The sequence below is a fragment of the Diabrotica virgifera genome, chromosome 7 (genome assembly GCF_917563875.1).
Source record: "Diabrotica virgifera virgifera chromosome 7, PGI_DIABVI_V3a".
Lineage (NCBI taxonomy): Eukaryota > Metazoa > Arthropoda > Insecta > Coleoptera > Chrysomelidae > Diabrotica > Diabrotica virgifera.
This window is the reverse complement of record NC_065449.1, coordinates 241,840,244-241,864,322: the sequence shown is the minus strand read 5'-3', so window position 1 is coordinate 241,864,322 and position 24,079 is coordinate 241,840,244. Positions and strand designations below refer to the sequence as shown.

General features: G+C 32.3%; 1 protein-coding gene across 2 annotated transcripts in view; it reads right to left on the bottom strand.

Moving 5' to 3' along the window:
- Positions 1-22,904, bottom strand: part of LOC114329097 (E3 ubiquitin-protein ligase COP1) — a 31,512-nt gene extending 8,608 nt beyond the window's left edge. Inside the window, exons 1-4 of one of the 2 annotated variants that reach the window (XM_028278113.2) lie at positions 22,639-22,904; positions 22,471-22,583; positions 13,642-14,794; positions 2,778-5,092 (exon numbers count right to left, since the gene is read on the bottom strand). In XM_028278113.2, the coding sequence (XP_028133914.1) occupies positions 4,247-5,092; positions 13,642-14,751 (1,956 nt within the window). In that variant the 5' untranslated portion in view covers positions 14,752-14,794; positions 22,471-22,583; positions 22,639-22,904 and the 3' untranslated portion in view covers positions 2,778-4,246. Of the gene's footprint in view, positions 1-2,777; positions 5,093-13,641; positions 14,795-22,470; positions 22,584-22,638 lie in introns of those variants that run through there. The other variant, XM_028278120.2, reaches the window with a different exon arrangement.
- Positions 22,905-24,079: the final 1,175 nt, after the last annotated feature.

Below are 24,079 nucleotides of genomic sequence, written 5' to 3'. Positions count from 1 at the left end.
AAATTTGGTGGGTTTTAAGACGTAGTTATTGCACATTTTTTGACATACAATTAAGAATTTAATATTCACCATTAGCGCGCAAACGGGTATTATGATCGATCATATTACCCGTATGCACGCCAATGGTGAATATAAAATTCTTAATTGTATGTCAAAAAATGTGCAATAACTACGTCTTAAAACCCACCAAATTTGATTTGCATATCTTAACTGGTTTTAAAGAAATAAATAAATCGTCAATTTGTAAAAAAAATTGAACATCCCGTATCTCGGAAATGAAGCGTTTGCGGACATATGATTATAAAGCAAACTGTCATTATTTTCTCATGTAAAGTTAGCCCTTAAAGTTTGTCGCACTTATTTAGAAACACCCTGTACTGATGAAGAACATGGCTAGTTGTTAAAGTACCTAACTTTTTATTATCCAACATAAGCGAATGAATCTAAAACAGAATGTTAAGAAAACCTGAGGCATAGTTGGTTTTTAATTTCAGTATTTTATAAACGCTAGAATAGTCCACAGGGTGATGCGAACTTTGAGAAAAAAACACAGTTTGATTCGTACACCCGGTATACAATGACAGTTTACCTGTGTAGCAACAATATTATTACAGCGATATTGTTAATGAATAAGGCTATAACATGGTAAAATAATCACTTAAATCGGACAACAAGTTTAGGAAATTCGAGACATCAAAAATGACAAAATTTTCAGTGGATCGATTTTTTTGCACCCGAGTGTATATGCATATTTTAAGTACTTAAGTTTTTGGCTTTTGATAGTTAATATTATTTTCGCTTCATTTCCTATCCTCCTAGTTACTTCCACGTTTGACACTTTTTGTATCCGTGATATTCGTAGGATTCTTTTGTAGCACCAAAATTCAAATACGGCCAACTTATTTATATATACTTGTTTTACTGTCCACGCTTCTAAGTTATTTAGAAGAGTAGAAAAAACGTAACACCGAAGAATTATTAGATTTAGGCGTAGCTCTAACCTTATATGCTGGCAACAAAGAAACTTAAGTTTAATGAATGATGCACGTGCTATTTCAATATGAGTCTTAATTTCTTTGGTTTGGTCTATATTTGATGTTATCCTTGTTTGTAAGTACTTAAAGGCATCCACACTTTCTGTAACAGTATCTTCAATAAACCAATTTGATGTTTGCATCTGCTGATTTAGTCACGATGATGCATTTAGTTTGCTTCAAATTCATGACAGCATTCGTTAAGGCGTAGCATTAAGTTATGTAAATCATTGTTGTTCAGTGGCGCACCTAGAATTTTCCTCTGGGAGGGGGGGGGGTTGTTGGCTTGTTAACAGAATTTTTTTGTATAGTTTCTTAAAGACAAGTTACATTTTCCTACAATTCTTTATATGCTCTAGGAGGAGTTTTGACCACGCCCCTGGGTGCGCCACTGTTGTTGTTATCTGTCATTATTACTGTACCATCTGCAAAACGTACATTACTTAAAATTTCGCCAGTGATAGATAAATCATCGATTAAATTTGAGAGCGCTTCTTTAAATACCGCTTCCCTGTAGACAATGACATGTAGTGGCGACAGCACGCAACCCTGGTGGGCTCCTCTCTGTATTTTGATATCTCGGGTATCCTGATTGTCAACTCTTACCTTGGTAGTTTGATTACAAATAGATTATACAGTGAGGACGTTTGAGTTGGAATAAATTCATTTTCTCGAGAATGTGCGACTCTGGCGATAAATCCTGAAACAGGTTGATTTTTATTTTTAAATTATAATTTTTTGGCATATATATCATAATAGTGACGTCATCCATCTGGACGTGATGATGTATTTAATTGATGATTTTTTTAAATGAGAATAGGGCTAGTGTGGTAGCTCATTCGAAATGTTATTCAATTCTCTATTCACTAATATAAACATTAACATAATTATTTATACAGGATGCACAAAGATTTTTTTTCTGAATTAAATTAATTGAGACAAAAAGAAGAATTCAAGTAATTTATTTTACTGCTGTCAAAAAACAGAAAAAAATGTTAATTTGAAAAATAAAAATTGCTTTTTGCTTAAATTAAATGTTCAAGCTGCTAAGAGGCATGCGAGTAGCAGCTTTAATATTGAATTTAAGCGAAAAACAATATTTATTTATCAAATAAACATTTTTTCCTGTTTCGGACAACAGTAAAATGTATTTCGAATTAAATAAATTATATACATTCTTTGTTTGTCTCAATTAATTAATTAAAATAAATTTAAAAAAAATTTTTGGGCTCTGTTTAAATAATTATAAAATGTTTATATTAGTGAATAGAGAATTGAATAACCTTTCGAATGAGCTATCACGCGACTCCTTTTCTCATTAAAAAAAATCATCGATTACGTCACCACGCCCAGATGGATGACATAACTAGTATATGTATGCCAAAAAAATTATAATTTAAAAATAAAAATCGACCTGTTTCGGGATTTATCTCCAAAGTCACCCATTCTCGAGAAAATGAATTTATTCCAACTCAAACGTTCTCACTGTATATAATTTTCACATAACGACTGTTAATATCTTTGCTTTTTAATATATCTACAAGCTTTTTATGTTGAATCTTATCGAATGCCGTGTCAAAGTTCAAAAAATAAGTACGAGTGCTGATTCAGTGAGCCTGAGAATTTTGTCTTCTGTGAGCACCTATTGCTTGAGACAGGAATGCACTCTCATTGATTTCAATGAAAGTAAGTCTAATTGTCTAATTACAGCAAGAATAAGATGCTAAATAAAATAAAAGAAAGTATTTTTGAATCTTTTTATTTCATAAAATTGCCTAATAATCATATAGAAGATTTTGATTTCTTACAATAAATAAAATTCTGGAATAACTTGAGACACAGATGTATATAACTATAATAAACTGCGCGTCATAGAGAACGGGCACCCTAAAAAATGGGTCATTTTTGATGTCGCGTATCTCCTAAACCTGTTGTCCGATTTAAGTGATTTTTTTAATATGTTATAGCCCTATTCTTTGTCAATATTACTGTATTAATATTTTTGCAAAACAGGTAAATTTTCATTATATACCGGGTGTACGAATCAAACTGTGTTTTTTTCTCAAAGTTCGCAACACCCTGTGGCATATTCTAGCATTTATAAAATACTGAAATTAAAACCCAACTATAGCCTCAGGTTTTCTTAACACTCTTTTTTTTTATTCATTCATTTATGATGGATAGTACAAAAGTTATGTACTTTAACAACTAGGCATTCTCTTTATCAGTACGGGGTGTTTCTAAAGAAGTACGACAAACTTTAAGGGGTAATTCTGCATGAAAACATAATGACCGGTTGCTTTATAAACATATGTCCGCAAATGCTTCGTTTCCGACATACAGGATGTTGAATTTTTTCTTAAAAACTGATGATTTATTTATTGCCCTAAAACCGGTTGAGATATGCAAATGAAATTTGGTGGGTTTTAAGGCGTAATTTTTGAACATTCTTTGATATACAATTAAGAATTTTTTATTCACCATTGGCGTACATACGAATAATATGATCGGTCATATTACCCGTATGCGCTCCAATAGTGAATATAAAATTCTTAGTTGAATGTCAAAAAATGCGCAATAACCATCTCTTAAAACCTACCAAATTTCATTTGCATATCTCAACCGGTTTTAAAGCAATAAATAAATCATCAGTTTGTAAGAAAAAATTTAACATCCCGTATCTCGGAAACGAAGCTTTTGCGGATATATGATTATAAAGCAAACTGTCATTATTTTTAATGCAGAATTACCCCTTAAAGTTTGTCGAACTTATTTAGTCCCGAAAACACTTTAGACTTATAACACCCTGTACTGATGAAGAACATGGCTAGTTGTTCAAGTACATAACTTTTGTATTATCCAACATAAGCGAATGAATCAAAAAACAGAATGTTAAGAAAACCTGAGGCTATAGTCGAATTTTAATTTCAGTATTTTATGAATACTAGAATAATCCACAGGGTGTTGCGAACTTTGAGAAAAAAACACAGTTTGATTCGTACACCCGGTATACAATGAAAATTTACCTGTTTTGCAAAAATATTATTACAAAGATATTGACAAAGAATAGGGCTATAACATATTCAAAAAATCATTTAAATCGGACAACAGGACCCATTTTTTAGGGTGCCCGTTTTCTATGACGCGCAGTTTATATCCATATACTCATCTTAATTGTAAACGTCCATCGAAATTAACTAAACATAAAATGACTACACCAGTTCTAAGACATTGATAATTCCTCTACTATTAGCTGCAACAATCACATTCGAGCTCTGCTTCCAACATACCGCAGATACGAATTCATTCATATCGTCTTCCCTTCTTTCCTGTTCCAATACGCCCTCTACAGCCTCAAATTTGTAGTTAAACAGTTTTTTGCTCAGACCTTTGTAGTACACGTAGAGGGCGTTGTTTTCTGAGCCACAGGCCACATACTCTCCATCAGTAGCCAAGCCGACGAAATTCTTCTCATTGACGTGGCCCACAAATGATCTCAAACAATACGGACTGTTAATGCTCCACATCTTCAACTGAGAATCAGTCGACGCGCTTACTATTTCTTCGCTATTCAAAAACTTTACGTAACTCACAGCTTTCTTGTGTCCTTTAAAAACGTTGACTGCTTCTTTCATGTTTCTTAGATCATAATAATGAACACAGTGATCTGCACTACCGAATGCTAAATGTGACGAACTTTTAGGGTTAAATTTGACACAACAAACGTTTGCTTTGGCCTCTAACGTAGCAATAGAATGCTCTTCATTCAAAGAATACAGCTTAACTCTTGCATCGTCAGATCCCGATGCTATTAGTCTAGTATCTACACAGTTAAAATCTACACTCCAACAACGCTTCTCGTGTTCCTGATAAGTCTTCGTCCTCTGGCCGGTTGAGGCGTCCCATATGGTTACGGTACCTTCGTAGTCGCTGGAGGCGAGGGTACTTTTGTGGTACGTGTGCCAGCTGACACACGATATTTTTGATCGGGATACCATTTCGACACATGGGTAGTGGACGCTGACAATATCTTTAATGACTCCACCATACTCAAACACCTAAAAGAATAAATTTGCCGTTTTAAAATCAATACAAGACATTTTCTGAATTAAATTAATGTATGAGATGAAGTGATAAAGCACTAGTTTAAAAAATATGAAAAACTGCACTAGGAGACGTATTTTTTACTTATTGAACTAGAGAAATAGGTACGAATACCAACTAATTACTAAAATTAAAACAGCCCTCAAGTTTTACGGGAATTACTAGCGTATGTTTTCATCTTATTCTATAAACTAAATGACCTTACTATCGGAGTGGACAACAAGAAAAGAGAAAGAAAGAATTGTTCAAACTACAGGGAGCTAAGATTGACTCTCAAGAATTTATGGAAAAATAATAAAAAATAAAATTGAAAGAGATGACAGATGTACAAGAACAAAATTACTTTCGTGTACGCAGATCCTGTAAAACAGCATATTTTTTCTAATGCAGGGTATTGAGAAAAGATTAGCTTACAACCTTTCAACTCATATAGTATTTATAGATCTGACAAAAGCATACGATAGTGTATCACTTTCAATGCAAAGGAAAAACAAGGAATAAACAAAAAATATATATATAAAACCAGTACGACAGCTTTACAAAAATATGACGGTATACATAATAACTGGAAACAAATTAACTAGAGAAATTCCTATTAGTAAGGATCTAAAGCAAGACTGTTGCGTAGCACCTACACTCTACAAAATTTATCTGAATAAGGTGCTCTAAAAGTGGGTTGCCACGATTCTAGTGTACTTGGTCAAAATTTGCTTGGACGCTACGCGCGCAACACTTTTAAGCTACTTTGATCGTATAGAATAGAATCGAAATATGCTTTATTGTCACTGAAATGTTTTACAATTTTATGGACAAAGCTTACATACAGTCAAAAGAAAAATAATAACAACAAATAACAACTACAATTTCCTAAAATTAGATAAATCATCAATATACAGTAAATATGATATAAAACCAAAGACACAAACAATTAATTGCAAAATTTATATAAATTGCAAATTGAACATATTTACAACAAATAAAATACAACATTAGGAATTGACAGTTTAAGCTACTGCGTATGAAACCCAATTTTCTTAGTTATTCATTAAGAAATTCTTCTATTGATTAATATGGTCTTTTAGATAGATAGGCTTTTGTCATTTTACGGAACTTGGGAAAGATGTTGCAGATTTAAGTGTAACGGGAGATGGTTGTAAAGTTTTTTTGCGGAATATAATCTAGATTTCTTTACTAACTCAGTGGATGGGATCGGTAAATAAATATCAAAGACTGAATTTCTGGTGGAGTAAATATGATTGGGCCTTGCTGGAAAGACATGAAGGTGTTTACGAATTAAACAAACCGTTTCTAGAATATATAAAGATGGACGTGTTAAAATTCCGTGATTTCTGAAGTAACTTCTGCAATGTGTAGATCTTCTGAGGCCAAACAGATATCTTATTGCTTTTTTTTGCAATTTAAAAATAACATCAAATTGAGCAGTTGTACTAGAACCACAAAAAGGAAGACCATATCGAAGATGAGACTCGAACAACGAAAAATATGTTATTTTAGAAGATGCTAAATTGAGTTCCCTTGAGACAGATCTTATTGCATAGCAAGCTGAGGCGAGTTTCTTACTTAACGAATCGATATGAAGGGACCATTTGAGCTTGCTGTCTAAAAAAATACCAAGAAATTTTACAGAATCAACGGTACTGATCTGGCTGTAATTAAGAGGCAAAGGTTGAAGAGCTCCTTTCATCGTGTCACCTATTCGTCCAAGTACACTTATATAACAGGTTCTATCCAAGTTAACTAGGACGCTGACTAACTTTCTTGGATCCAAGTAATTTAAAATGGCATCGTTGTCGGAAAATCGAAAACGTGATGTAAATCCAAAAAGAAAAGGTCTAAAAGGGAGAGCGTTAGATTCATGGAGCTATACAAAGCTGAGGAGACATTATGGAATGTCCGGCTAAGGAATACAAAAAATAAGGATGCTAGAAGCGCAGCCCTACAACGAATAAAAATGCACATGAATATTTGAAAACGATGTATTAAAAAAATATATTGCCATGGGAACTACGTATAAACACCTTTGCAATGGTTACGTGACATCCAAGTCATTTAATCATGGCAATCAATTTAGTCCAAGTTGGAATCCAAGTACACTTGGATCGTGTCAACCCGCTCTAAGTGTGGAGAAGAATGTGATGCAATCTTTTGGAAAAATAAAATATAAGGTTGTAAAAAATATGAGAAAATCGTAACTTTTTTGTAGTTCACCCTGTATACGAATATGTGTTAATGTTTTCTGTTAAACTTAGTTTGAAAACTAGATCTTATTGTTTACCATATTATGTATAATGAATAATTATTTATGTATTGCTTCTTTATATACAGAGTATTTATTTCACAGCGATATTACAATAAAAATGGCCATAACTCTATATGGTCATAAACTCTATATGGTCTGTATAATGGTCATAAATACCCTCTATAGTGAAATAAATATGAGAAAATATGCAGGGTGTCCCATTTAAAAAATTTTATGTTTTACCACTCAGTTATTAATCACTTTATAACTTTTTTTGGATATTTTGTACCATAATGGCATTATCGACCAATAAAACAATACTTTTTGCCGAGAATCAACTGATAATCCAAAATTTTGAAGGTGATTTACAAAGAGCCATATACGAAGACAAATATCTCATAAGAACAAAACTAGTAATCAGTGGCGGATTAAGACATTTGCGTTGGGGAGGAAACCTAAAATGAAACCCCAACCAAAAGACATAAAAAATAAACTCTAAGACATAAATATAGTAGCGTATGCATTAAGTTCCCTTAATTTCTCAAACTAGTGAGTTTATTGGGTTGAATTTGTTTGACTTTAGTTTAAGTTTCATGTCAGCTAATATCTTTTTTAATTTTGGACTTTTTTGGGAGGGAGGGGGAATCCCCCCCCCCCCGTAGATCCGTATGAATGAATACATTTGAACATATACCAGCTATATACAGGGTGGGCCAAAGAAAACAGTCCACCTCGATATTTGGTAGTATATATTTTAAAGGGGACACATTTTTACGGTACATACATTTGTCAACCCCCTCCCTTCCACTTACCCCACCCCTTAGGTATTTTTAAATAGGGAATAGGGATCGTGTGCTAGCTCATTTGAAAGGTTATTCAATTCTCTATTCAGTAATATTAACATTGACATAATTATTTATACAGGGTGTCCAAGAAAAATTATTTTGAATTGAATTAAAAATTGACACAAACAGAAGAATGTATGTAATTTATTTAACTCAAAATACATTCTACTGCTGACAGAAAACGAAAAAATTTTGTATTTGATAAATAAACATTGTTTGTTGTTTAAATTCAATATTCAACCTACCAAGAGGCAGATGGGTGGCAATTTGAACATTGAAATTAAGCGAAAATCGATGTTAAATTTATTAAAAAACCTTTTTTTCTGTTTTGTGACAGCAATATAATGTATTGTGAATGAAATAAATTACATACATTCTTCTTTTTTTCTTTTTGTGCCAATTAATTTAATTAAAAATAATTTTTCTTGGACATCCTGTAAAAATAATTACGTCAATGTTAATATTACTGAATAGGGGATTAAATAACCTTTCAAATGAGCTAGCACACGATCCCTATTCCCTATTTAAAAATAAGGGGTGGGGGAAGTGGAAGGGGTTGACAAATGACAGATGTATGTACCGTAAAAATGTGTCATATTTTTAGATCAAAAATCGACATGTTTCTTCATTTCCTTAAAATCTAGTAAATACTGCCAAATATCGAGGTGGACTGTTTTCTTTGGTCCACCCTGTATGTAAGAGACTCATTAATATTCAGCTCAGAGGGTTGCTATTGTTTGAGGTGTGGAATGCCATAAACAAGGGATATACCTGTTTTATGAAATCATCCCTTGTTTATGTAATTTCACAACCCAAACAATAGCATTAGTACATTCTTTCACGGTATTGCTGTAAATTTTAAAGAACCGCTTGGATTGAAATGAAATTTGGCAAACGCATAGCTAACAGGTCAAAGAACGAAAGTGATATTGTGCCGATGTGTGCTTTTGCCCTGGGGATGACTTTCACTCCCGAGAGGGTGTCCAAAAAAATATATGCCCAAAAAAGTCCGGAAATGGATAAACTGACTAATTATAAGGAACTTTTGCTCTATAAACTTTTTTCACAAAGTCAATACTTTTCGAGTTATTTGCGAGTGAACATGTTCATTTTTCAACAAAATAACCACGTTTTTAGACGGTTTTTCGCAAATAACTCAAAAAGTAAGTATTTTATCGAAAAAAATGTTCTGAGTAAAAATATTGCCTGTAAAAAAGTACAAAAAAAATGTGTATGCATGAGGTCTCTACACTTAGCAGAACCAGAGTTATAGCTAATGAAAAATAGGTGCATGTACACCAAATTCCAAATAGAGTATTTCAACGTGAAATATACAAAAAATGAAGCACTTTTTGGGGAAAACTCATTACAACTTTTTTAAAGTGTTTCAAAAAATTTTTATTTCTGTTTTTATAAAAAAAGTTTCTAGCATCAAGTGTGAGCAAGTTACGCTCAAAATAAAGTTGATCCCTTTTGTTTTGGCAAAAAAAAATCGTAAAGATCACCCCCTAATTAGCAACTTAAATAAAATTAATCGTTACCGCTTCACAAGTTCCTTTACTTATGTTGTGTTTATTATGATCTGTAAGTTTTATTAACTCAAAGTGATTATTTTTGAAGACAATTGGTTTTAAAGTAAACTTTTTAAAAATTTCAATTTTGAAAAAAATGCTTTTTTTTTTAAATAACTTGAAAATTGTTGGAGATAACAAAAATCTCAAACAATAAAAAAAGTCGGCTTAGCTTTTTTAAATTTTTTGTATTTTTTTGTTTTTCTCTAAGACAAAAATTGGTTAAGATTTGGTGTTTCTAAATTTGCATACACTCGTGATTGGTGAATCGTTCACGCCCTTTTAACTACAGCCCTTTCAAAAATAAGGACTTTGAACCGATGAAACTTACAGATCATATAAACAATACATTCACGACTGAAGAAACTTGTGAAGTGGTAACGATTAAGTTCATTTGAGATGCTAATTAGGGGGTGATTTTTCTGATTTTTTTACCAAAAAAAGGGACCAACTTTATTTTGAACGTGACTTGTTTACTTTTGATGCTATAATTTTTTTTATAAAACACAAATAAATCTTTTTTTAAACACTTTTAAAAATTTGTAATGAGTTTTCCCCAAAAAGTGCTTCATTTTTTGGTTATATCACGTTAAAATATTCGATTTGGAATTTGACGAATGTGAACATATTTTCATTGGCTAGTAACTCTGCTTCTGCTACGTATAGAGACCTAATATACAGCGTGTCTACTTAAGTTGGAAACATATGGTAAACTTTTTTGTTATTCATTTTACGAAAAAAAGTTATTCTATATAAAAAGTTCTGCATGCTCTAAAACCTAAGATTCAATCATCAGATATCAAATTTTGTCAATATTATACGAGGTATGTCAAAAAATATGAACTTCCTTCAAGAGTAAAGTACATACCTTTATTTCTCTCAATATCGAAAATTCTTATTAAGAAAAGTTGTTTGGAAATAAAAACTAAGATCAAATATGCAATTACATGCTTCTAATTGGAAAAAAAATATTTTCCACATTTTTCTCAAAATTTATTGATACTAACTTCGTTTTTATTTATTACACATACGATAACTCTTTTATTATTACTTCTACGAAAAAAAAGTATTCTTTATAAAAAGCTCTGTATGTCCTAAGACCAAAGATGCAACCATCAGATATCACATTTTATTAATTTTACATGAGGTATGTCAAAAAATATGAATTTCACTCAAGAGTAAAGTACCTTTATTTTTCACAATATTGAAAACGGTTATTAAAAAAGTTGTTTGGAATTAAAAACTATGTTTCAAGATGCAATTACATCCTTCTAATTGAAATATTGTGAAATATAAAGGTACTATAATCTTGAGCGAATTTCATACTTTTTGACACACCTCGTATAAAATTATTAAAAGTTGATATATCATGGTTGTGTCTTAGATTTTAGACCATGCAAAGCTTTTTATAAAGAATAACTTTTTTTCCTAAAATGAATAATAAACGAGTTATCATATTTGTAATAATTAAAAACGATGTTGGGCATCCATAAATTTGAGAAAAAATATTTTTTTCAATTAGAAGCATGTAATTGCATATTTGATCTTAGTTTTTGATTCCAAACAACTTTTTATCATAAGAATTTTCGATATTGAGAGAAATAAAGGTACTTTACCCTTGACCGACATTCATATTTTTTGACATACCTCGTATAATATTGAGAAAATTTGATATCTGATGATTGCATCTTGGGTTTTGGGACATGCAGAACTTTTTATAAAGAATAACTTTTTTTCGTAAAATTAATAATAAAAAAGTTTCCCATATGTTTCCAACTTAAGTAGACACGCTGTATACACCATCTTTTTCACTTTTTTACAGGCTATATTTTTGCTAAGAATATTTTTTTTGGCAAAATACTTACTTTTTGAGTTACTTGCGAAAAACCGTCTAAAAACGTGGTTATTTTGTTGAAAAATGAACATGTTCACTCGCAAATAACTCGAAAAGTATTGACTTCGTGAAAAAAAGTCTATAGATGAAAAGTTGCTTAGAATTAGTCAGTTTATCCATTTCCGGAATTATTTTGGACATATATTTTTTCACCCCCGAGAGGGAGTGAAACTCACCTCTAGGGCAAAAGCACATATATCGGCACAATATCACTTTTTTCTTTGACTTATTAGCTATGTGTATGCCAAATTTCATGTCAATCCAAGCGGTTCTTTAAAATTTAGAGGTTTTGCAATATTTTACCGTTAACCCATTAACGCCGAGAAAATTTTTTTTTTGTTTTCGACAAAATTTATTAAAAATCGTTAAATGTAACAGTATTCTGTACAAAACGCAACAAGAATTTTTTTTTTAAATGAAATAATTATTGAGAAAAATACTGTTCCCATAATATGGGATCACTCGGCGCAAAACCGATAGATGTTCGTTAAGAGTTACTTGGTAAGAAAATTGCGAAAACAGTCAATACAAAGGACCACGTCATATTTGCAGCACATTGTTCTCCCTCAACTTAAAAATTCAATCCGCGCGCATCTTCTTTTGTTTTCTGGTACAGAAACCACAAAATATTTAATCCTTCGTACCAAATATCTCCAATTCGAGAGTCACTTCTTGCAGCTGTGGACACTCTTCCTGGTGGTTTCGGTGGGATTTCATATCTTATTATATACATTTGGATAATTGCCCGTGTAATTTCCAATTGGCTAATGGTACGACCAGATTTACTATACAACTTCCATGCATTTTTAATGTTCGCTTCACTAGGTATGTAAAAGTAGGCCAATACCATTTTTTGGAACGGATTCCAATTCGACAGCAAGATAAATCGCTAACCATCAAATCAGTGCCACCCATATTATTATTGTATTTTGAAATAATATTTTTGATCTCGGAACAACAATGTTTTCTTATCCTGCCTTAAAAACTTTTTAACAGGTCTAGTCGGTGTAATCTAAAAAGTTCTAAAGGGCTTGAACCAGCATACTTTGAGTTATCAGACTCTGGAAAATCATATACTGTAGAAACCAAATCCCTTTCTTAGCAAAAATGTGCATTTTGCTGCCGCGTGTACATAATTAGACCTCTATCAGTTGGCCCAGATGGAATTGCTCTGCTAGTACGGGGTGGATCTAAGTGGTTTCTTCTACGATCGTGTCTTCAGCAGTGCTTTCGATTCTAGTATCATTCGAAAAACAATTTCCGCTCCCGAAGACAGCTGGTTACGATTTCGACTATCAGTAAAACATGCGTCATCTTCATCTGCCGAATCTTCGTCTGTCAAAATGTTAGTATCTGGAGATTCTATGTAAATGGCAGAAACACCGTTATTACTTTCGTTTTCCTCGAAAGCTATATCAAGAAAATAAGAAAAGTAAAAAAAGAATAGTGAAAACAACATATCCAGCAAATTGCCTAGCGGTTCCATTTGGGAACACCCACATTTTTGACCTAATTACGAAAAAACCAAAAGATGAAGTATCATGAAAACCCGTACAAGATATTTATTAAAGTTTGTAGAAAATCTTTTGAAAATAAAAACGAGGATCCTAGTGCAAAAAGTAATATAGTAATAAATTTTGCCACAAACAAAACCAACCGTAAATTCAAAAATTTATTACACTGGAAAATAGGTATAAAACTAAATTTGAATTGCTCATTCAAGAAGAGATAACCTTGTACTACAGATAGACCGAATCTCTTTGCGAAATTTTACCTAACAATATGGCAAATAGAGTCCGATGCGTACGCAATTTGTTGGCTCCATATGGTACCCGTAGGCTTTATGGGTTAAAGAACGTACTACATCCTGCTGAGCTGAATATAAATGAGTCTCTTAGTACTACTCTACTACAAAATAGCAAAATATACTTACCTTAATTCGTTTGGTTACACCGGCTATGGCAAAGAATTCGTTATCCTTATCAAACTCTATACTGGACACTATAGTCGAATTATTAAATAGATCACTCGAGTAATTTAATGTGGCGAGTACTCGTAGAGAATTGTACGTGGAAAATTTGATCAAGCTCTCTCGGAAAAGATCCAACCCAACGTTAATCTCTGAGGCGGATTTTGTCTTATCAGTGACTTCTTTACCAAAGAACATCTCTTTAGAACGATGACAAAAGTAGCATTCAACGAAATCGTCAAAGTATGCGTGCATTCGTCTACGCCTCATGGCTAGGGAAGTATTTGTATCTTCTTCTTTTCTGCCAATATTATCTATAATCTCGATCATTTCCTTTTTCATCGCATTTACCGCTGAAGCATCTGTTTCTGAAGCTCCAGCGGCCGTCCTCTCTACTTCTTCCAGCGTAGGACATTTACTATGCACTTCTTTGATCTTTTTGCCAACCTGCTCAATATCTTGCTCAATAATACAAATTTCCTTAGCTATCTGTGTCTGCCTTTCTTTTTTCTGAAGGAGCAAGTGCTTGAGGAATTCTAACAGAAGTTTATTTTGAGCAGCGCACGATTCAGCTTCCAAAAGTTGTTTCCGTTGAGTGAGTACTTCTAACATAACATTCACATCTGGAAGTGTTAGATTCTGAGACTCGCTAGCCACGAAATCTCTTAATCCATCGACAGTAGCAGTAAACTCACCGGAACTGTCTCTTGTCAATCCAAGAGCTTCGTATCCGTTCAAACGAAGTTTGTGCTTCTTTATCAGTTCATTCAACAAGAAATTCGGAAATATCTCTTCTAAACTTAGATTTAAATTACACTTAGGACATCTTTTTTGCGTTTCAATAGTCTTAACTATGCAATTGTAACAGTAAGTATGGCCACATTTAGTGACGTGAGCCTCTTCGATCAAATTGAAACACACTGGACATAGAAAATCAGAGTTTTTCTCATCTAAAGCGTTACTTGTGGTAGGACGTGGGCGTTTCGGGGTACGAATAGACGGTCGGTTTTGCGGTATATTGGAACCACTGTGAGACGAAGCAGAACTGCTCCTGCCATCACGACTTGATGCCATTTTTGTGATGCGACAACTGTGTGGTCATTAAATCATGACTGACCTGAAACAACCAAATGATGCTTCAACTTTACAATATTGATACACAAAATATGATTACATCTACATTAACTATTAAGTTCTAATACATACAAAGGATGAATGAGTAAAGGAGTGTCTCCTCCAAAGCAACATACTTCATCTTTTTAGACCGATCAGGGAACACAAAATTTTACGAAAACCTCCAAAAAAAATAAAGGAAGGATGAAAATTTGGAAATAGGTAGTTGAAATTGTCTATTATTATATAAGAAAAAGTTTACAATTCTACATCCCCTCCATTTTACAAAAATTTTGAAATACGGGTGAAAAATATTTTCTCGTGAGTGAAAAAACATACGTTCAAAATAGGCCCGGAATTGGATAAAATGACTAATTCTAAGGAACTTTTGTTCTATAGAGTTTTTTCACTAAGTCAATACTTTTCGAGTTATCTATCGAGTTAAAAAACATGTTTATGGACGGTTTTTCGCAGATAACTCAAAAAGTAAGTACTTTAGCGAAAAAAATATTCTTAGTAAAAATATAGCTTATAAAAAATTAAAAAAGATGGTGTACGCGTGAGGTCTGCAGACCCAGTATAAGCAGAGGTGTAGCTAATGATAAGTAAGTTCTTCTTTGTCAAATTCCAAATCGAATATTTTAATGTGAAATAACCAAAAATCAGAGCACTTTTCGGGGAAAATTCATTACAATTTTTTTAAGGTGTTTAAAAAAAGGTTTATTTTTGTTTTTTAAAAAAATTTCTAACAAAAATAAGTGAGTTACGCTCAAAACATTGCTGGTCCCTTTTATTTTTTGGTACAAAAATCGCGAAAATCACCCCCTAATTAACTTCCCAAATAAAATTAATCGTAATCGCTTTACAAGTTACTTTACTTATGTATTGTTTATATTATCTATAAGTTTCATTGGTTCAAAGTGCTCAGTTTTGAAAAAAATTGGGTTTAAAATAAAACATTTTTTTTTAATTTTGAAAAAAAAATGGAACTGTCCATGGAATTAACTTAAAAATTATTAGTAATACCAAAAATCTTAAAGAGTAATAAAATGTACGTTTTGCTTTTCTGAATATTTTTCCTTTTTTGTTTTCTTGTTATACTAAAATTGATTATGCTATGTCTGTTCAAAATTTGCCTAAACTTGTGATTAGTTACTCGTTCAAGCCATTTTAACTAAAGCTTTTTCAAAAATAAGCACTTTGAACCGATGAAACTTACAGATCATATAAATAATACATAAGCAAAGTAACTTTGAAGTGGTAATGATAAAATTTATTTGTGATGCTAATTTGGGAGTGATTTTCGCGATTTTTTTACCAAAAAATAAAAGGGACCAACAATATTTTGAGCTTAACTCACTTACTTTTAATGTAACAAGTTTTTTAAAAAAACAAAAATAATCCTTTTTTTAAACACTTTAAAAAAGTTGAAATGAATTTCCCCGAAAAGTGCTCCGTTTTTGGGTTATTTCACATTGAAATATTCGATTTGGAATTTTATGAAGAAGAATCTACTTTTCATTAGCTACAACTCTGCTTCTACTGGGTCTGCAGACCTCAAGCATACACATTTTTTTCAGTTTTTTATAAGCTATATTTTTGCTAAGAATATTTTTTTCGCTGAAATACTTACTTTTTGAGTTTTCTCCGAAAAACCGTCCAAAAACATGTTTTTTTCTGTTAAAAATGAACATATTCACTTGCAAATAACTCGAGTGTTGACTTAGTGAAAAAAACTCTATAGAAAAAAAGTTACTTAGAATTAGTCATTTTATCCAATTCCGGACTTATTTTGAATGTATGTTTTTCACCTTCGAGAGGGGGGTGTACCTTCATGTAGAATTGTAAACTTTTTCTTATATAATAATAGACAATTTCAACTACCTATTCCCAAATTTTCATCCTTTCTTTATTTTTTTTGGGGGTCAGATTGTTCTTTGATCGGGCTATTTGTGTTTTACAATGTTGAAGTAAGTTGAATTAAGTTTCACATTTTTGTAACAAAGTGTTTCCACCCAAGTAAATTGGTTGTACCAATGTTGGAGTTTGTTGCACGTATTTGCGACTAGATGCATCATCATGTATCCACTGAATCAACAGTTGTTTATTATGCGCAACAAAAGAGGCATCTGAGCTGGATTTCTTCATAGCCTTGTATTTCTTCCTTTCTCTGTAGAACTGGCTTAAAAATTTCTTATTTTTGGTTTTGCCTCTTCTATATTTTCACAATTTATACCGTTACAAATCTTGGACCAAGCATGATGTTTAGCTTCTCTGCATTTATAATTTTTGTCAGTTGCATTCCAAAGACATGTATGTATATTGTTTATAATTGTCTATTAAATTAATGCAGGCTTCTACAGCTACAGTCCATTTAAATACCATTTTAATAACCAAATTCAGAAAACAAAACAAACAGTTCAAACTTGTCAACAACTAGTGACTACAACTGACTACAATCCATCCACACTGATGTCAACATTTGTCGTTGTTACAAAATGTTGCAAGATTTCCCTTTATCTTTACCGCCGAAGATAAAAGGAAACTTCTTTACTCTAAAGGTCGCCTCATATTATAATGCACGTCGCGTTTTCGTCACTTAGCGTTTCGTTTGCGAAAAATATAATTTAATGGTTTTTAAATTGAACCATTCATATTGTGCGTAAAAGACACGTAACGTAGCGTATAAGACACGTTACGTCTGCGTTCGGTTCATTCGAAAACAATATTTTTCGGATGTTGACAGATACGGGTCGTTTCCCCCTTGTTGTTTATGTAGGTATTTCTTTGAATTTGATACCGAGTATTTAGACCGGTCAGTATCGTCGCCCTCGCTAGCGAAATTATTCCTATTCGGTTTTTTGCACAAATTTACTCAAAGAGAGGTTCTTATAACATATCCACAGGGTGCTAGGCGGTGCCGTGGTCGAAAAATTGTTTAAACAATCTTTTTTAAACAAATTCACAAAAATATTTTTTCATTCGAGCAATATTTTTTTAGATAATTTGGGTAATTCTGAGCAAAAAAGGTTTCTTGTCATTTTTCTCTAAAATTGCGAAAAATCAAGGCTTAATAACTCGATTAAAAATTATTATTATGAATTTCAATAAGTGACCAAATCAAGTTTCAAACAACTTCTTCAAGGTCCTGAAGAGATTTTTGTCATTATTTTATTACAAAGCTGTTATTTTTAACTATTAACAATTACCGCTATAGTCCAACTGTAGCGAAGTCGCCTCCGTTAGCGAAATTAGATTTTTTTGCACAAACTTACTCAAAAAGAGGTCCTTATAACACATCAACAGGGTTCCGGGCGGTGCCGTGGTCTAAAAATTGTTTAAACAATTTTTGTTAAACAAATTCACAAAAAGAATTTTTTATTAATAATTTAATTAAACCCAAATTAATAATAATTTGAGTTATTCTGGGCAAAAAAGGTCTCTTGTGATTTTTCTCTAAAACTGATTATTGTCGAGTTATATGGCCATTTCCGCATTTTTGCAAGATATGTTTTTTGCTAAGAATAACCCAAATTATCTAAAAAAAAATCGTTCGTAATGAAAAAATTATTTTTGTGAATTTGTTTAATAAGAATTGTTAAACAGTTTTTTGACAACGGCACCGCCCGGCACCCTGTGGATGTGTTTGTTATAAGGACTCTTTTTGAGTAAGTTTGTGCAAAAACATCTAATCGAAATAGTTTCGCTAACGGGGGCGACGATACAGTTGGACTATAGCGCTAATTGTTAATAACTAAAAATAACAGCTTTGTAGTAAAATAATGACAAAAATCTCTTTGGGACCTTGAAGAAGGGGTTTGAAACTTGATTTGGTCACTTATTGAAATTCATAATAATACTTTTAATCGAGTTATTAAGCCTTGAAAATGGCCTTTTCGCATTTTTCAAATTTTTAATCGCATGTAACTCGACAACAATCAATTTTAGAGAAAAATGACAAGAGACCTTTTTTGCCCAGAATGACCCAGTTTATCTAAAAAAATATTGCTCGAAATGAAAAAAATATTTTTGTGAATTTGTTTAAAAAAAATGTTTAAACAATTTTTCGACCACGGTACCGCCCGGCACCCTGTGGATATGTTATAAGGACTTCTTTTTGAGTAAGTTTGTTTAAAAATATCGAATCGGAATAATTTCGCTAGCCGGGGCGACGATACTGCCCGGTCTAATTTAAAAAGTAGTTTTCGAGGCAATTTGTCATGTAAAGATGTGTTGTGACAATAAACACATCTGCACCACACCAAACTGAAACCAACGTAAACGTTCTATGTATTATAATGTGAATGGGCAGTCCGATTGACGGTCTGCAAACGCTACGTGCCGAAAACGCGACGTGCCTTATAATATGAGGCGACCTTAACTGCGATATAAACATACTGCAACACAGTGTAATATACTACAACAGCCAACTTTTATGTTGTTGTTGCAGTAAGTTGAGGTATGTTGCTTTGGTGGAGATAAAGCTTAATAAAACAAGTCGTTTTTCCACAACTTTTCTATTGTTAATGTTATTTTTGTTCAGACCTATTAATAAATATGTTTGCATATCGGAGATCTATCACACTCCGTTTTTTATGAGGGACTCACTTTTATTTAATCTATTTTAATCTTATTTTAAACATTTTCGCCTTCACAAGCTACTTATGAATACTCTATTATTTCTAATGAACAAGAAATAAAAAATTGTTTTTATCTACCCTTTGCTAAAATATATGAACATTATTGTTAAATAATGTTGTAATATTATTCTTATGTCCTTTCAGGATCAGTCCACACCACAAAAATTGCACCTAATACCAGAAAAACTACATAATACGTACAATCCGCATTTCCTGCATATGAAAAATTCCATAAAGCTAATTTGGTGAAAGTTTTGTTTAGAAATAATTGTTATATAATATTATTTAGGGTCTAGTACTGTATTACATCATTACCAAAGCTTTTTCCAAAAACGGTTTAGCCATTTTACAATATGGTTATTGGATTCAACACGAAGTGCCCAAATATTCAACATTTCTCAGAGTATGATTAGTTGGACTTGCTAGTAAGTATATAGTACAGAGGTCTACATGCAGAAGAAGGATCATATCTTCTTCTGAGTCAAGTAAGCTTGTCTTCTATTCACAGAATATTACACAGAAGTGAAAAAGGAGCCCAAAGATGTGCTCAACATCCCCAATCAACAGTTTGCCAATTTTGTCAGCCTAGAGTGTTGGCCAAACAACATCAACACTGTACTGCAGGACAATGGTGTAACTGTTTTTTATAGGATGAGGTTAGCCATATTCTGACGTGGAGAGACCAAGATAGACATATCTTAAACAAAATATGGCTCCAAATGTTGTAAATGGATACTGTATGGGATGGAATTAGAAGGGAATATTCATTTTTGGCAGGCAAACAATGAACAGTCAGTGTGAAGTAAAAATGTGCCCAGTAATAGGGAGTTTTAAACAATTCTCTTTTTATAAAAGATAAGTGTTTTTTACTGTTTACTCTTGTGACACATTTGTTCATCAACCTGGCTCAAATTTTGTTCTTGTGGATGATAAAGCCCAAACTCACTGAGAAGAAATTGTGAAAGATACTCTAGAAGAGCTCAGTATTACTTATAAGTATAAGATGGAGTGGTTGGTCTCCATTGTGGTTCAGTGATCTTTCTAACATCTTAGAGAACAGTAGCAAGCTTTAGACCACCTATTTATACAATCACTGGTGACGGGCATGCCTAAAAGAGTACAGGCAGTCTTATGCCCGATTTCATAATAAAGTTAAAGGAGACTTTGTTGCCTTCAACCATAGCCTTTTTAAGGTTAAAGGCAACTTTAAATTTAAAGTCACCTTTAACTTCATTATGAAATCAGGCGTTAACAATCAGACCAACAAGATATTTGTTCCAGCAGAATGTTGAACTGATTCAGGATCGTACTGAGAGTGCGCTTTACATAAAATGTGTACGGTTTTATGTAAAGTGCACGCTCAGTACAATTCTGAATCAGTTCAAAATTCTGCTGGAACAAAGCTATTAACTGGAAAAATCACTGCTGAAATATGTATTATTTTCCTTTTCTTATCCTATCCTATCTTTATTTATAATTTATATATTCCTATCTTTATTTATAAAATATAATTTTGAAAAATTGTTGCTTATATCTTGTTTTATTTTGAATATTTCTAACCATTCACTTCAAAAATACATACAGTGTTGTTTCTATGTGTGTAAGGAACATCCTACAATTCCAAAAGTACTTATGTATGCTATGAAATATATTTTAGACCTGTCAATATAACACCACGTTTGTTAATTATAAGGCACTAGACTATTAATATAATTACTATCTTATAATAGGATACTGATTCTGTATCAAAGGAAGAACAGTTTTTTGCGTTTTTGAGAATACAGTGGAACCCCGATAAGTCGGCCCCTGATAACCCGGAAGTCCGGCTAACCCGGACCGATTTTCATCAGATAAACATTTTGATTATCAATATTTTGTATTTTTCAATTTAATTGTGGCTTATTTCCAATCAAAATAGTTAATTATCAGACAAACCTTTCAACAATAAAAATGTATGTAATATAATATTTGAGAGATAATGTGTATGTGTGTAATTTGAACTATACGATATTAAAAATGACTCATAGCACACGCCGCAGAAACAACAGCCACCTGTCTGTAGTATATATTCCTTTTTATTTCAAACTGTCAGCATTGTTTAGGAAAGACTATTTAAAAAATTCTTTTATAAACAATGGTCTTTAGTATTGTGTGTCTTGTATTGTTCGCTTCCATTTGCTTACGTTTGGGTTTGGTGTTTTTTTTAGTAATTTTAATGAGTAGGCACTGTGCATATTTATAAATATATTTCATGTTATTTCAATTCTAACGGAGTTTATCTGTAAGTATACCGTATTTTATTAATTTTTACCATATTCTCCGGCTATCTCGGATTTTTGATAACCCGGATCGGTCGAGGTCCAGATTAATCCGAGTTATCGAGGTTCCACTGTACATTAAAACATCTATAGTATCTGAGAATACAGTTGTATAAAGGTGCATACTGTCTTGAGCATTTTTCTTCAAACGAGCAGAAGATGCTGTAACAAATTGCTTTAAGCAGTACGTAATCACAAGCAAAATGCTGCCAAACCAAACGAGCTGATCATTATCGGGAGAACTGTTGGTAAGAGATCAAAAGCGAGCATTTGTTTGTGGATGCTCAGTGGGTATGGGCGTTCCACATAATTTGATTAGTTCTGCTCTTGTGTCTAAATGGCTTGCGTTTTCCTCTCTAGCATTTCTTTTAGGTAGAGATGAACCGAGAACAACTATGGAGTTGTTTTGTTATGATTTAAAAACAACCTCCTTATTCAATGTCTTTGATGTTTTCATTCAATAAATTGAATATGAAAAAAAGCTCCAACAACTATAACTAGATTCTCCACTACCATGGTCGGATGAACACTGAAATATAATGAACATAATATGGGAACAGGAGGAATATAACAAACATTTCAAGTAACCTGAGCATTTGCTTGTTTGTGCGTGCTCCTCTTATTTGGTTTGTTCGGGAGAAAATGCTCTAGTCAGTACGCACCTTAAGATACTACCAATTTAATTTATATTATGAAATGACCTATTAACTTATAAAACTTACAGTTTGAATTGTTGTAGGAGCTTTCCTTGAGTTATTTCATTATATTTTGTTGCTGCCGGAGTTAGTATGACTTCATCAGTACTACTGGTACGAACGCCCAAGACTAATCCTTTCTATTAAAAACAAGACTTCAGACTTTGTAAATAGTTTTGTATCACACTATATTACCTTTGAGACTCCAGCGGTGGAAGAAAATCTTACAAAACCAAAGTTATTGATGTTCGAACATAACCTAAAATACCTCATATGGTGTGAACGCAAAGCCATACTTCTAAATTAAAAATAAGCAAAATTTGTACGACTTTTTGATTGTAGGACTTAAATGTTGTTGTATAACATGGGGGCAGTTCGAAATTTAGAAAATTGGTGCTTTCCAAATCCGAAATTGATTTTTGACAATTCACTCTTCTTCTGTTTCACTTTTTTTTTAATGATTTGAGCGATCAACACCCTTGTTCTGAATATTGGAATATACAGCTAATTTTGATGACTGCTAATATTTATGTATTTTTAACTTTATTTAATATCAAAAACGTATTTATGATTATAATAGCACTTTCAATTCAATTAATTTTTGTGATACAAGTTGTCCAGAAACCCTCCTAACAAACGAAGACTCCTCAGATAATTTTAAGACAATTTAACCCAATAAAAAAGAATAAAAAAAAGAAGTTAAAAAAAGTGTTTCGCAAAAATTAAAATATATATTAAAAAAACACAGTAAAATAATTTAAAAAACGCTGGACGGAAGGGCCGCCCGAGAACTTTATCGTACCGATCTATTATCGTTATGGTACTAGATACTGGAATTCTATAAAAATAACAAAGTTACTCGTTATTTTGATATTTTAGAAACACCTACTGTACTTAAAAGTATTTTATGGTTCTACGCATCATTAATTCCTGCATTTGAGAAAATGTTCGATGCCATATTTCGGGGACACACTATAGATGTGTAGATTATTGCATAAATCAATAGAATATTATAGTCATACTTTCATTTCAAATTAGTTCATTTTTCTGAGAAATTAATAGTTTACAATATTTGCATTTCATTCTATTTCGATTACGCCAGTCAATGCGCGAGATTAAGAACAAGATATTATCTCCAAATTCTATCCTACTGCATGGATTTTAATGAAATTTTGGGAGTAGCCCAATCTCCTAATTCAAAGTCTATCCTATATACTATGGCGCTTTTATCATGGGGGAAGTTCCCACCACTTCTCAGGGGTGAAATATTTTTATTTTCGAATTACATGGAGAAAAAGGAAGATTTTTAAGAAAATTTAAAAATTCATTCTATAATTTGATCACATTTTTTACAAAAACCATTCATTTTAAACCCGTTCAACATTTTGAAAGTAGAAATAACACTATATATATATTAAAAGGTATTGTAGAAGGAAAACAATGCATTTAAATTATGGTAGATGGGGAGTTAAATGTATATACTTTTCATTTTTCCTTAAAGTACATTAGTCATATATTTTTTTGCACCATATCTCGCTTAGTTTGTAAGTAACCGACATTTAACGGTGCTCGTTTTAAAGGCCTTTTCAAACACTACAAAAGGTGTTGGTAGCATTATACACCTAAAACCTACCGT